At 42.5% G+C, this 16,452-nt stretch overlaps 1 protein-coding gene across 1 annotated transcript in view; it reads left to right on the top strand.

The window, feature by feature from the left end:
• LOC110532240 (multiple epidermal growth factor-like domains protein 6) overlaps positions 1-7,289 on the top strand; it is an 87,394-nt gene extending 80,105 nt beyond the window's left edge. The window contains exons 26-34 of the mRNA XM_036988181.1: positions 297-428; positions 691-819; positions 1,066-1,194; positions 1,315-1,443; positions 1,798-1,926; positions 2,031-2,159; positions 2,352-2,480; positions 2,713-2,841; positions 5,392-7,289. Coding sequence (XP_036844076.1) covers positions 297-428; positions 691-819; positions 1,066-1,194; positions 1,315-1,443; positions 1,798-1,926; positions 2,031-2,159; positions 2,352-2,480; positions 2,713-2,841; positions 5,392-5,468 — 1,112 coding nt within the window. The 3' untranslated portion in view covers positions 5,469-7,289. The remainder of the gene's footprint in view (positions 1-296; positions 429-690; positions 820-1,065; positions 1,195-1,314; positions 1,444-1,797; positions 1,927-2,030; positions 2,160-2,351; positions 2,481-2,712; positions 2,842-5,391) is intronic.
• The last annotated feature ends 9,163 nt before the right edge of the window (positions 7,290-16,452 follow it).

The raw sequence follows: 16,452 nt of genomic DNA, 5'->3' as shown, positions 1-16,452 counted from the left end.
CTCCCAAAATACAGATGTGCCAAACAAACTTGTAGCGTCAAACCCAAGAAGACTCAATGTCGTAATCACTCCCGGAGGTGCTTCATTTTTAATACAATCACTAACATTTTTAAAATCATGATTTTGTATTGTCATTGTGGGGTAGATTGATGAGAAGAAAAAGCAATTGAATCTATTTAGAATAAGGCTGTGACGTAACAAAATGTGGAAAACGTCTAGGGATCTGAATACTTTCCGAATGCACTGTACCTGTGTTGTATGGGACTTGATGTGTGTGTTGTGGGTTTCTCTGCCAGCATGCCAACCTGGCACATATGGGCTGAACTGTAACCAGGTGTGCCAGTGCTCTGGCACCAACCAGCTGTGCCACCCTGTCACCGGCTTCTGCTTCTGCGCCCCGGGTTACCATGGCAACAACTGTGATCAAGGCAACCACCCCACACACATGCACAGACCGCCACACACTTCCTTAACCAATGTCACGAAGGAATTCCACTGTTGAAAGTTTGTTAGCTTACAATAGTCATAGTTAGGTTCAGGGGTTTTTCCACAATGTGACCTGATCAGGAAAAACTCTTGGCCCTAGTTATGACATCAGCTGATCAGAACAAAACGTTGCTCTTACCAGTAGGAAATGTGTTAACCATAATAACTACCACAACTAGGTCCTGTGTGTGTTTGCCTTGACAGAGTGTGACATGGGATGGTATGGCCCAAACTGTGAACGCCCGTGCCAGTGTCTGAATGCCGGTGTGTGCCAGACCACCACGGGCACCTGTCAGTGCCCATCGGGGTACATCGGAGCAGACTGCAACACCAGTGAGTGCCAACGTGTGCCAGGGGAATGGGCATATCCATAGGGTATTGACAGAAGGAGGGGAGGAGTGGACATTCACATATAATACAATGATATTTACATAGTATTTAGTTCAACATTAGAAAGTAAAATGGTAATTGCATAAAATGGCAATTGCATGTATTTTTGATCCTATAACACAAGCAGTACCATATAACATTTGGTATGGTCTCCTCTCTTTCCCCTACCTTTTCCTATGGTTCTACCAGCATGCCCATCAGGGCGCTATGGGCAGGACTGTGCCAGGGTGGCCCTGTGTGGCGAGGGGGCACGAAGTGACCCAGAGATGGGCAGGTGTGTGTGCAAGGCGGGCCAGCGGGGAGAAGACTGCAGACAGGGTAACACGCACACATATTTCTGTTTATTCTTGCTCCACAATGACTGTAATCAATGTAATAAACCACCCCGTCAAGTTTTATTGACATTCTATAGTGTGTGTGTGTGTGTGTGTGTGTCAGATTGTGCCCAGGGCTGGTATGGGGAAGACTGTGGCCAGCACTGTAACTGCAGTAACGGTGGTGTGTGTGAACTGGTCTCTGGAGGCTGTACCTGCGGACTAGGCTGGACCGGACCCAGTTGTGATACAGGTGACCTCACCATACATAATATTTTAAATCTTTCAATGTCTTTGCTTATTTGCTTAATCCAACCTGGAGAGCCAGGTAGGTGATGTTTGCAGAGACACTTATATTGGTTCAATTGCATCAGACAAGCTCAATCAAGCACATACACAGTGTTTCATTTATTTCAAATAGTATTTAAACCCCTGTCGTGACAACCATGTCAACAGCTCACATTTCACATTTTCCTCATTGTGTTGTTTTGTGAATTTGATGTGAAGACTCCATTTGAGTGCCCCTGATATCATGAGCCCGTGACACCATTCCATCGTTTACCCATGACAAGGTGTTGTATGTGTTTTCTGTTGCTTGGTCATTCAGAGTGCCCATCAGGGAGTTACGGAGCCAACTGCAAACTGCAGTGTGATTGTCATAACAACGGGACATGTGACAGAGTGACGGGAGAGTGCCAGTGTGACCCGGGATACTATGGTCACCTGTGTGAACATGGTGAGGCAGGGCCATTCAGTCTGTCTTATGTTCTGTTGTTCCTATGTCCTGTTTGATGGTCTGAAGTTCTAATATTCTGTTTGATGTTCTAATGTTCTGTCTAGCCTGCCCTGCTGGTTTCCATGGCCACCGCTGTCAACGCCAGTGTAAGTGCCGAGGCCTCGCCCCCTGTGACCCAAGCACAGGGCACTGTCTCTGCCCTACTGGTTACCATGGATACCACTGTGAGAAAGGTGAAAAGCAGTTTAACAGTCAGAAATAAGGATTAGGCTGAGATTTAGTAGATACAATTGCTGATCAAATGGGACTGTTACATGCCCCAGTCATAGTCTTTTACCTGCAATGCTGAAGGATGGGGATTACTTTTCATTCTCATATCCATGTGTGCCATGAATGCTCCCCCTCCCTCTCATTCCCGGTTACAGAGTGTGAGCAGCGTCATTTCGGGGTGGGCTGCAACCAGTCATGTGACTGCGAGGGGGACACCCCATGTGACCCCATGACCGGCCACTGTCTGTGCCCCACAGGAAAGATGGGAACGCGCTGTGACACAAGTAGTTGTTTGTTTCTTTTTATCTAATATTGAAGTAGTGTGATTTATCAACATTCTTCAAATGACTATGGGGTGGCTCCTAACTTCCACTTAAGTCAAATGTTCACTGAGTCTCCCATTTAACATCAATGCAGTTTGACTTAAAGTCAATGTAAGGATTCAAACATGCCAAACAACACTACAATGTAAAAGTGTTGTCGCACTTCTTGTTTCCCTGTCTGGGTTGTGTCCAGATTGTCCAGTGAACCAATACGGCCCGGACTGTTCTGAGAGCTGTGAGTGTAGGAACGGGGCACGGTGTGATCCACGGAACGGCCGCTGCACCTGTCTACAGGGCTGGATAGGACCTACCTGTCAGGAAGGTACGTGTATTAATAAGGTGACAGGACAGAGCAGGCACGGATGTGGCAGAGCATTATGGGTACTGTAGTACGTGCTACACTAAGAACTGCATGACTAGGATAAACATCCCACTGATTAAGGCGCTATACAAAAACACACGCTATACAAAAACACACAGAGATATTTCAGGTATAAATCAAGCAGATGGCAATACAATATATGAACAGTGGTGTAAAGGACTTTTAAGTAGATAAAAAAACATGAGCTGGCGAACACCCAGAATAATAGTTTGTGTGGAGGTGCTGACTATCGGCAAATAAACTATAAACTATCAAAATAAAGTTGCACACTCCATGTGTAATCTCCCAGCAATTTAATTGGTAAATACCCACTAAATTGCTGGGAGATTACACATGGAGTGTGCGACTTTCTTTATTTTGATAGTGTAAAGTACTTAAGTAAAAATATTCGAAAGTACTTCTTGGGGGTATCTGTATTTTTGACAACATTTACTTCACTACACTACATTACATTTTGAATGCTTAGCAGTACAGGAAAATTGTCTAATTCACACACTTATCAAGAGAATATCCGTGGTCATCCCTATTGCCTCTGATCTGGTAGACTCACTAAACACATGCTTCGTTTGTAGATTATGTCTGAGCCCTTGGCCATCCGCAAAAAAAATTTGGTTTGCTCAATATAAGACATTTTAAATTATTTATACTTTTACTTTTGATACTTAAGTATATTTTACCAAATTCATTTACTTTCGATACTTAAGTATATTTAAAACAAAATAGTTTTAGACTTTTACTCAAGTAGTATTTTACTGGGTGACTTTCACTATTACTAGTGTCATTTTCTATTAATAACCTCGACAGGATAGGTGTCCCTATACCAGGACGGTTAAGCTAACGTGTACTAATGTGATTAGCATGACAGTTGTAAGAAACAGCAAACTTTCCAGGACATAGACATGTCTTATATGGGCAGAAAACTTTAATTCTTGTTAATCTAACTGCACTGTCCAATTTACAGTAGCTATTACTGTGAAAAAAATATCATGCTATTGTTTGAGGAGACTGCACAACAACAAAAAACATTTATCACGGCAACTGGTTTGATACATTCACCTCTGAAGGTAAATAATGTACTTACATTCAGTAATCTTGCTCTGATTTGTCATCCTGAGTGTCACTCCCTGACCTTAGAGAGCCGTTTTATGTCTCTATTTGGTTAGGTCAGGGTGTGATGTGGGCTGGGCATTCTATGTTTTGTTTTCTATGTTTCTTTATTTCTATGTTTTGGCCGGGTATGGTTCTCAATCAGGGACAGCTGTCTATCGTTGTCTCTGATTGGGAATCATACTTATGTAGCCCTTGTTTCCCTCCTTTCAGTATGGGTAGTTGACTTTTGTTAGTGGCACTATAGCCCTGTAAGCTTCACGGTTGTTTCTTTGTTTGTTGTTTTGTTGGCGACATTTTAAATAAAAGGAGAATGTACGCTTACCACGCTGCACTTTGGTCTTCCTTCAACGACAGCCGTGACACTGAAGGTCCCAGAGATAAAATGTAGCATAGCTTTGATTGATAAAATACATTTTTGTATTCAAATGTAGGAACTGGGTTCTACAGTTTGAGTCCCTGCTGTCTCTGGCTCTACACCCACCCCACCCCGCCCGGTCATCTAGATGTGTGACAGTTAGTGTATAAGCTAATGATCCATCATGGAGTCTAAGCAAGAGAGGGTCAACTCACTTCTAGTCCTTAGGAAACTATGCAGTATTTAGTTTTCTGATGTATTATTTATTGTTAGATTCTGCTGCACTATCAGATCTAGAAGCACAAGCATTTCGCTACACTCGCAATAACATCTGCAACCATGTGTATGTAACCAATAACATTTTATTTGTATGACATTCCTGAGAGTGTGTAAACTTACATTTTGTATTACCATATCATTTTTGTATGTTCTCTATAGTTATGTACTTGAAAATGTATCAATTGACCAATTCAGCACATTTGGGCAGACTTGATACAAAATATTGTCCAGTATTGCCATGCTTCACTGGATCAATCTGAAACTTTGCACACCCACTGCTGCCATCTATTGTCCAAAATCTAAATTGTGCCTAAACTGCAATAATACATTATGGCCTTTCTCTTGCATATCAAAGATTATGAAAAAAATGCATGTTTATTTCATTGTATTATCTTTTACCAGATCTAATGTGTTATATTCTCCTACATTAATTTCACATTTCAACTAACTTTAAAGTGTTTCCTTTCAAATGGTATCAATAATTTGAATATCCTTGCTTCAGGTCCTGAGCTACAGGGAGTTAGATTTGGGTATGTCATTTTAGGCGAAAATTGGAAAAAAAGGTACGATCCTTAGGTATCTTTACTTTTACTCAAGTATGACAATTGGGTACTTTTTCCACTACTGTAAATGAATAAAAGAACATAAAAGATGACATTTTTAAAATGATAGTGAAAGCTGTTTCATAAGAATTCAGTCTAAAGAAAAGAACGCTCTTTCTTCTCTTTCTGTCTTCTCGTCTGCAGGAGGGTCCTCACGTCTCCACAGCAGTCCCAACAGAAACCATGAAAATAAGCACTCACACACTCCTGTTCCAGTATAGCACCCCCTACTGACTGACCCCCAGCTGGGGATTACTGGTCACCTCTAGAGGCCACCGAGTTCGAAATTGAACTGACACACTCAAAACAATAGACTGTTTATACAGAGATGGGAGTGCAATGGCATGGACTTGATGAACTAAATACCAGTAGGTGTCAACAGATAATTTGTACCGAGACATTCTATTGATGTCAGCGCCGGGACCTATGAACTGGTAGATGCCATTTATGGAGTTGTCTAATCGCAGACATTGATGAAACAATGGAGTTCACATATAACACTACACTTGACGTCATAGGATTGATTATTCTACACTTCACGCTACGGGGTTGACTCTTCTACATTTTGCTTGATGGGGTTGACTATCCTACTCTTCACGTTACAGGGTTGACTCTGCTACACTTCACGCTACGGGGTTGAATCTGCTACATTTTGCTTAACGGGGTGGACTATCCTACTCTTCACGTTACAGGGTTGAATGTGCTACCCTTCACGTTACAGGGTTGAATGTGCTACCCTTCACGTTACAGGGTTGACTCTGCTACACTTCACGCTACGGGGTTGACGCTGCTACACTTCACGCTACGGGATTGACGCTGCTACACTTCACGCTACGGGATTGACGCTGCTACACTTCACACTACGGGGTTGACGCTGCTGCACTTCACGCTACGGGGTTAACTCTGCTACACTTCACGCTACCGGGTCGACACTGCTACACTTCACGCTACGGGGTTGACGCTGCTACACTTCACACTACGGGATTGACGCTGCTACACTTCACACTACGGGATTGACGCTGCTACACTTCACACTACGGGGTTGACGCTGCTACATTTCACGCTACGGGATTGACGCTGCTACACTTCACACTACGGGGTTGACGCTGCTACACTTCACGCTACGGGGTTGACGCTGCTACACTTCACGCTACGGGGTTGACACTGCTACACTTCACGCTACGGGGTTGACACTGCTACAATTCACGCTACGGGGTTGACGCTGCTACACTTCACGCTACGGGGTTGCCGCTGCTACACTTCACGCTACGGGGTTGACGCTGTTACACTTCACGCTACGGGGTTGACGCTGCTACACTTCACGCTACGGGGTTGACGCTGCTACACTTCACGCTACGGGGTTGACGCTGCTACACGTCACACTACGGGGTTGACACTGCTACACATCATGCTACGGGGTTGACGCTGCTACACTTCACGCTACGGGGTTGACACTGTTACACTTCACGCTACGGGGTTGACGCTGCTACACATCATGCTACGGGGTTGACGCTGCTACACTTCACACTACGGGGTTGACGCTGCTACACGTCACACTACGGGGTTGACACTGCTACACATCATGCTACGGGGTTGACGCTGCTACACTTCACGCTACGGGGTTGACACTGCTACACTTTATGTGACTGGGTTGACTCTTCTATACTTTTTGTTATGGGGTTGACTCTGCTATACTTCATGTTATGTGGTCGACTCTCAAAAGGTACTCAAGAGTTACCAGACACTGGTACACATTTTCTAGTTTGCCCTGTATAAGAGGACATTTCTGGGTCAAATTCCAAAAAGGACAAAGTTATGCAGAGGTTTGCGGCATTATTTACTGTAAAATTCAGTTAAGTTGTTGAAAATCATGTACCATGCTTAACTGTTGTGTGCATTTGTCTGTACATTGCATGTATGTAAATGTGTTCACGTCTACAATAAAATAATGTTGTACTTATACTCTCACGATATGATAGTACCTCTTTGGAAGGAGGTTTTCACATTGAGATTTGCTTTTTGTTTATAAAATATGTTGTACTTCGGAGTAATATCATTGAAGTTGTAGTCCTGCTCATTGGCTTCTCCAAAAACAATAGTTTACACACATGATCCATATGTTCTCTTTGCTGCCACCACACTATACAGACTCCTATGACACAGTTGATTTAACGATAAGAAACCATTCAGGATAAAGTTCATCTGAATGAAATGTTCTCCAGTATTTAGAAAGTCTGCACCCAGTATTGATGATGTGCACAGTCATACACACTGGTCAATAGGCTTTAGTCCATACCCCTTATACTCTATTTTACCAGGCAAGTCAGTTAAGAAAAAATTCTTATTTTCAATGACGGCCTAGATATAGTGGGTTAACTGCCTTGTTCAGGGTTAGAACGACAGATTTACTTTGTCAGCTAGGGGATTCAATCTTGCAACCTTTTGGTTACTAGTCCAACACTCTGACCACTAGGCTACCTGCCACCCCAAGTAAGCTACAGCTCCTCTGTCACGTTCGTTGTACGGAGAAGACCAAGGCGCAGCGTAAGATGAATACATACTTTAATGAAGAACACTTAACAAACTATACAAAACGACCGTGACACTATAATATAAATGTGCCTACACATGCAACTAGACATAGACAATAACACACGAAATACCCAACGAAGACTGCTGCCTAAATATGGTTCCCAATTAGAGACAACGATAAACAGCTGCCTCCAATTGTGAACAAATCTAGGCAACCATTGACATACATAAACACCTAGATAGTAAACGACCCCATTAACCTACAAAACCCCTAGAGAGTACAAAAACACATACATCACCCATGTCACACCCTGACCTAACCAAAACAATAAAGAAAACAAAGAATACTAAGGTCAGGGCGTGACATCCTCAGCGAAATGGAGGGAAAAGTACTGTGGTTTTCAATAAAGCAATTTTCAGATTGTATTATGTATACTTTAAAACATAACTCAAACCAGAAGTAACGCTTTAGACTGCATTTAAATTGGAATCCCACTGCTTTTCAAGCTCATATTCATCATCTCATGCAGTCTAAGAGCAAATACCCTTAGGCTGCATCTGCCCTATATAGAGCCAGGGATAGCAGAAGGAAGTCATGTACAACTATTCTACAGATGCTATACATTTACTTAGCCTGATCCCAGATCTGTATGTACATTAGCAAACCCCTCTGACTGTATGTATGGGAGCAATAATCACAAGAGTTTGCTAAAGCATATACAGGTATGGGACAAGGATAAAAATGATAATCTTGGTCATTGCCAGCCAGTGTGATCAAACTGCATCATCGAGTGCAATATGAAGTCAAGGTGTTCTACATCCCCCAGAAGCCTCTGTCACCATCTTCTGGTGGCTCTCCACATTACATATTGTGACAACAAGTCAACATGAATTCTTAGAATTGACTGCCAGCATACACTGGAAAGGGCTAAATATATTTTAGCCTACATTCCTAGCTTTTTATATATATACACACACACACACACACACACACACACACACACGCACACACACACACACACACTACCGTTCAAATTTTTTTGCTCCTTTAAAATAACTTCAAAGTATTCAGTAATACAATGTAGACATTGTTAACGTTGTAAATGACTATTGTAACTGGAAACAGCAGATTTTTAATGGAATATCTACATAGGCGTACAGAGGCCCATTATCAGCAACCATCACTCCTGTGTTCCAATGACACGTTGTGTCAGCTAATCCATTACCAAATCAGTTTTGGATTTGTTAAAAAAGTTTGAAATATCCAATAAATGTCGTTCCACTTCATGATTGTGTCCCACTTGTTGTTGATTCTTCACAAAAAAATACAGTTTTATATCTTTATGTTTGAAGCCTGAAATGTGGCAAAAGGTCGCAAAGTTCAAGGGGGCCGAATACTTTCGCAAGGCACTGTACCATTGAGTGGTGGCTACAAAGTCTAAGATCTTTGTAAATAAGATGATACAGAATTTTGTACAGGAACTAGTCACTGTCAGCTGGTGAAGTTAGCATAGGGTTACTAACGTGTGCCAGGTTATTTGATGGGACCATAGGGCTAACGTGTGCCAGGTTATTTGATGGGACCATAATGCTATCGTGTGCCAGGTTAGTTGATGGGACCATAGGGCTAACGTGTGCCAGGTTATCTGATGGGACCATAGGGCTAACGTGTGCCAGGTTATCTGATGGGACCATAGGGCTAACGTGTGCCAGGTTATCTGATGGGACCATAGGGCTAACGTGTGCCAGGTTATCTGATGGGACCATAGGGCTAACGTGTGCCAGGTTATCTGATGGGACCATAGGGCTAACGTGTGCCAGGTTATTTGATGGGACCATAGTGCTAACGTGTGCCAGGTTAGTTGATGGGACCATAGGGCTAATGTGTGCCAGGTTATTTGATGGGACCATAGGGCTAACGTGTGCCAGGTTATTTGATGGGACCATAGGGCTAACGTGTGCCAGGTTATTTGATGGGACCATAGGGCTAACGTGTGCCAGGTTATTTGATGGGCCCATAGGGCTAACGTGTGCCAGGTTATCTGATGGGACCATAGGGCTAACGTGTGCCAGGTTATTTGATGGGACCATAGGGCTAACGTGTGCCAGGTTATTTGATGGGACCATAGGGCTAACGTGTGCCAGGTTATCTGATGGGACCATAGGGCTAACGTGTGCCAGGTTATCTGATGGGACCATAGGGCTAACGTGTGCCAGGTTATCTGATGGGACCATAGGGCTAACATGTGCCAGGTTATTTGATGGGCCCATAGGGCTAACGTGTGCCAGGTTATCTGATGGGACCATAGGACTAACATGTGCCAGGTTATCTGATGGGACCACATACAGTGTAGGGTTCTATCATGTGCAAGTACCTCAACAATTTTAATTGGCTGATGCCCATTTTGAGGTTCGCAAGTATGGCCCTCTAGTATTAAATTACAATTACATTGTTTACAACCAATGGAGTTAAACAAGATTTGGGAGTTCTGATGAGGTACAACAGTTGAACTAAGCTCATGAGGCATTTAGTTATATTCTTCAATAATCAATTACTATATATCATTAATTAAAAAATCTAAAAATGATGTACCAATCACAGACTGCAACTTTAATCTACATAATTTGGGCATGCTCAAATTAGTTTCAAATTAAATTAGAATTTAATTAAACACAAAAAATACAATGTTATAACAACTCTTCAAAAGTACTGGTGAGCTGTGGAAATAATTTTATTTTTGATGAAGAACAATTCATTTAATTATTATGAAGAACAATAATAATTATTCATTCATTCTCCTCATATAGCAGTTATACTGCTGACACCAGCTGGCTAAAGATCTGAATTGTGGACCTGTGAACTTTTCTGTGTTTGATATCTCTTGTGCCTATGTCAGATGACATTATGTAGTATTTATTCACGAGTGATTAATAATGAAGTTAAACTGATTCTCTTCTGTACAGCGTAATCCTGTACTACTCCAGTGGCACATTGTGTAGATTGTAATTTACCAGCTCTTACAAAGGAAAGCAATAATGTTTTGGGTATGATAGTGGGATGATACTCTCCTGGATAAACCATGCTATATATGAGTTATTTAGCAGTATTTGGACTGAAATAATGAAAAAAAGGGATGGTTTGGCATCCAGTCCCAGCACACATGACGATGCAATCAGAGGACTCTTGTGGGGGGAGGCGGGCTGATTGTAAATTGAAACTCATCACCGTTGGATTTATTCTATTCCAGTCATTACAGTAAGTCCATTCCTGCCGAGATCTCCGCCCACCAGCCAGCACTGGATGTAATACCTCTAAACGGCCGTGACGCAAAAGAAGAATGCCCTGGTACAAATGCACAAATGCATGACCCTCCTCCGCCACCTAGTGGATAAAGCAAAAGATATGGTGCTAAAAAGAGGCTGAAAATGCATTTGAGTTGTGTCGGTAAGTAGTCTTCACTCTCCTACAATACAGTTGAGAAAGAGGCGAGAGGAGAGGGTGCAAGGTATCAATGAATTGAGATAAATCCCTTTATGTCACTCTACTTGTAGTTCAGAACAACAACAGTAGAGGGCAGCAGAGGAACATGGTCAGAGCAGACTTGAAAATCAATAAAAACCTCTGAGATAATAGCTCTCCATTCAACAGCTGGGTTTATGAAAATTGTAAATTCTTGTTTAAAATTGTGCCAATAATTCCATAGTACCATACCATCACTGTCATAGTCAAATATAAATTACGGATACAAATGTCTATTTTATAGTGTTGTTATTTCAGCCAACATGTACTCAATATAGTTAGAAAAACATCAGTCTGGAAAATCACCAGGAATTCAGCTACTAAGCACTTTTTACATCACCAATTCCACCCCTGGCCATTCAGTCATTTTACACTGTTTGATCTTCGTTTATTTTCCATAATGTGCAAGTTTGGCTCACACAATTAATAATAACATGTCTACAAACAATGAGGTTTGAGGTCAATCTAGTTGATTATCTGGAGCAAAACACCAGTCTCAACGTCAACAGTGAAGAGGTGACTCCGGGATGCTGGCCTTCTAGGCAGAGTTACAAAGAAAAATCCATATCTCAGACTGGCCAATGAAAATAAAAGATTAAGATGGGCAAAAGAACACAGACACTGGACAGAGGAACTCTGCCTAGAAGGCCAGCATCCCGGAGTTGCCTCTTCACTGTTGACGTTGAGACTGGTGTTTTGCGGGTATTATTTGTATTTTATTTTTTATTTTACCCCCTTTTCTCCCCAATTTTGTGGTATACAATTGTTAGTAATTACTATCTTGTCTCATCGCTACAACTCCTGTATGGGCTCGAGAGAGACGAAGGTCGAACGCCATGCGTCCTCTGAAACACAACCCAACCAAGCCGCACTGCTTCTTAACACATTCTTAGCATCCAACCCGGAAGCCAGCCGCACCAATGTGCCGGAGGAAACACCATGCACCTTGGTGCATGCACTGCGCCCGGCCCGCCACAGGAGTCGCTGGTGCGCCTTGAGACATATCCCTACCGGCCAAGCCCTCCCTAGCCCCGACGACGCTAGGCCAATTGTGTGTCGCCCCACGGACCTCCCGGTTGCGGCCGGCTGCAACAGAGCCTGGGAGCGAGCCCAGTCTCTGGTGGCACAGCTAGCGCAGCGATGCAGTGCCCTAGACCACTGCGCCCCCGGGAGGCCCGCGGGTACTATTTAATGAAGCTGCCAGTTGAAGACTTGTGAGGCATCTGTTTCTCAAAATAGACAATCTAATGTACTGCCCTCTTGCTCAGTTGTGCACCGGGGCCTCCCACTCCTTTTTCTATTCTGGTTAGAGCCCGTTTGTGCTGTTCTGTAAAGGGAGAAGTACACAGTGTTGTACGAGTTTCCAGCTACAATAGTCATTTACAAAATTAACAATGTCTACAATGTTTTTCTGATCAATTTGATGTTATTTTAATGGACATAAAAATATCCCTTTCTAAAACAAATACATTTCTAAGTGACCCCAAACTTTTGAACGGTAGTGTTAAAACTGTATTTACATTATGACGATGATGATATTAGCAGCTACAGTTGAGGTACAGCACAGCTACACCTCGTTGTATAATACTGACAACTTTTATATTCAAATTTTTAGCAGTTTAATAATCTATAGTATAATAGAAAAGAATAGTATAACATTAACAGGCAAATTTATAATAATATACAGAATCACCATAACCTTGCTGGAGTCAATGCTATATGATATTGTATACCTAAAAATGTGTAACACTAGGTTGCCTCCCATTAGAATACACAAATACTGTAAATGTAGTACATCTTTTTGATCTATATATCAATCTTCTCTTTGTTTATCAACTATTCACTCTGTTATATGTACAGTGTACAGTCCCGCAGCATCATCGTGAACCACACACCCCAGCCACAAGCTGTTCACTCCCTTACCGTCGGGAAGACGGGGCATGAGGTCTCATACCAACAGGCTCAGAGACCGTTTCTATCTACAAGCCATCAGGCTGCTGAACACTTGAACTGGACTGACCACCTGCTCTGATTCTCTGCAACTTAGCACACATGCACTCACTCACACACACACACTCACACTCACACACACACACACATCCCAATTGCTGCTACCAGATTCTTATTTACTATTGCTAATACTGCACAATTTAAAGACTTGCCTCCCAATCCCCCTGTCTCTGTGTAAATATTGTACAATAAATTGTGCCTTCCTAAAATGTTTATTCTATTCTACTGAGCCATTTACTTTATGTTTGTATTCTAATATTTTCTTATTTCTTATTGTTGTTGCATTGTCGAGAAGGGACCTGCAAGTAAGCATTTTGTTGGATGGTGTATACCATGTGTACAACAAACTTGAAATAAGACATGTGAGTTGCTGGGCAGTCTGTGATAGCTCTGTTGATCCACACAGTATATTTGTACTCAGCAGTACCCTCTACTATTTCATTAAAGGAATGACTCTCCACAGGCTATTTATGGTCTGTCCTGTACTGTACTGGGTCCATTGACAATTGGAGCTTTAAAACCCAGGCCAATCCACACCAGTTATGGAACTGAGTAGCAGACGTGACTAATATATTAAGGTGATCATCAAGATAAAAGGCCTCCTCTTTAACCAAACCCAAAAAAGGGAGAATATCTCTGTTTTTGACTAAAACAAATTCAGGAATCTCCATTGAATTATGTATAGAATTATATCGGATCTCTATGGGAATCAGTACCACCACAAAAACACACCAACACTTGAAGAATGCATGTAATGCCGCATGGTGATTCCATAGCTTCATAGTCCAAGATTGGTTGGGTGGCGGTTGGTAAACACACATTAGACTTGATGACCTCATGATTCCTCAGTCGCTGAGAAACACTCCGTCCCAAATAACTTTGATGTCAAAGACAAAAGGGAAAATGTCTCCCTCGGGCTTTGGAATTCATGTGCGGAGACCACAAAAACAACACTTAATCAGGACCATTCAGACTGGTGATCAGCAATACATGTGGGAATTCAAAATGAGAGGCATTGTGTATAGAAAGACCAAAGAGATTTGTCTGGTCCCTTCCTTACATCCTCTCACGAGCGACTTGAATGTGTACAAAATGATTGAAAAACAGCGCAGTGTGGCTCGATTGAATTTAGCCGAGAATAGGTTAGTGGGAAAGAGGAATGGTCGGTTCGGTTTCAGAAAAGTCAATTCACAGAGAACACTGGAACAAAAATCACATTTTAGCGAGTGTATCAATCTGCCAGCCCAGAGAAGAAAGAGGGGAGGTGGTGTGGGTGAATAAGAAAGAGAGAGGGAGAAATGTGGAGGGAGAGAGAAAGCAGGGTGTAAGAGAGAGAGAGAGAGAGAGAGAGAGAGAGATGTGGAGGGAGAGAGAAAGCAGGGTGTGAGAAAGAGAGCTTCATTTGGCTCACTCTTTAGAAAAGGCCTCTCCTCTCCTGCTGGGCTCCGATCGGCTCCCGTCCCCTCCGCACAATACTGGTAGGGAGGCAGCCCCCCGCTTACCCCCGACTGCCCTCCATGTGCTGGGGCTAACACTGACAGCCTGGGTCCAGAGCGCTAGCATATGGAGGCCAGACCATGGGACTCCTCTCCCCTGTGGACCCAGCTGGAGGTCTGGTGGATTGGACAGTGTAGTGCAGAGACACACCCCTCTCTCTCTCACTCACACACAGATCCAATGTGATGACCCTGTTATAAAATGTTAAACTATTAAATAGCAGACTATTAAAATATACATGTATGTACAAAGAACACCGTACTACTCTTGGTTGCCAATTCTCCCCATTTTATAGTCTGCTGTTTAATCATCTTCGTCAGATGTAATTGTGTCCTTACAGTATTGACACAACATGTGATAGCCATTTGTATGTGAAGACAATGCAAATCTTACACAGGGGAGAGTGACATTTGCTGTGTACTTTTGCTGGAAAAGAGACCTGTTTGTGAGCCACCAAAGAGATACAGAACAGGTGTAGTTCATTCACTCCACAATGAGGATGGACCACACACGCAAGCACGGTGCAGCCACTGTTAGGACCCAGAACACTTTTCCAGAGGAGAGAGCTAAGGTTTTTTGGCCTGCCTTTCAACCCCTCGATTCTGAAATGAACTAATGTTGACTCACGGCAGGAATATGTTGCCATTCTGATGCTAATGGCAGCTTGAACCAACTCCTTCACCAAGCTGCCTGAGCTCTCCATGCAGCAGCACTCAGGCCTGATCCCTGTGTGTGTGTGTGTGTGTGTGTGTGTGTGTGTGTGTGTGTGTGTGTGTGTGTGTGTGTGTGTGTGTGTGTGTGTGTGTGTGTGTGTGTGTGTGTGTGTGTGTGTGTGTGTGTGTGTGTGTGTGTGTGTGTGTGTGTGTGTGAGAAAGGGATGGGTAGAGGGCGAGGGAAGATGGACAAGGGGAGAAAAGCAATGATATAAAAGAGAATGTCAAAAACCACTTGTTTACTTCTGATGGCTGAGCTACTCTTGACAGTCTTTTGGTCGGTGAAATCCACAAATAACTGCAAATGTCATCCAATTATAGATGCAGAACACATGTATGAAACGTTGTAGGTTTTATGCTTAAAATTCATCAGAGCAGCCCATGAAGGATATAAAAGAATAGTAAGGGCCCATCATAACTTCCATTGACTGTTACATAACCATATTATATTATATATTATATTTCTATTAACATGACACATTGGGCAACATTTTGGTAGTGAAAAAGCAATGTGCAAAAAATGCCGTAAACCTCATTATAATCTTGCAGTGCGATTTAATGTGAAACATTCTTCAACAATATCTGGTATGAGTAGGCAATTATTTTACTTGAGTTCAGAACACTGAGCAATACATCATTATTTAACTGGAGTTCAGTAAACTGAGCAGTGCATAAACAGTTGCCTCCACATAATTCACGTTGTTGAAGAAGAATTTCGAATGAAATCATGCCCGAGGTTTATTGTCATTTTCTGGCACTTTGCAGAAGACTTTAGCACTACAAATGTCAGCCATTATCTTATAGGCAATGTGAGTCATGCTAAGCCCAGTATTACTCACTCCACTTTAAAACACTAAAACATTGACAAACTGTGGGTTTCATTTGAACATTATTTTTTGTCACACAAGAGAAGCTGTAGCCTTTGAAAAGACC

Source organism: Oncorhynchus mykiss, chromosome 9 (genome assembly GCF_013265735.2).
Source record: "Oncorhynchus mykiss isolate Arlee chromosome 9, USDA_OmykA_1.1, whole genome shotgun sequence".
Taxonomy (NCBI): Eukaryota; Metazoa; Chordata; class Actinopteri; order Salmoniformes; family Salmonidae; genus Oncorhynchus; species Oncorhynchus mykiss.
This window is presented reverse-complemented; position numbering and strand designations above follow the sequence as displayed.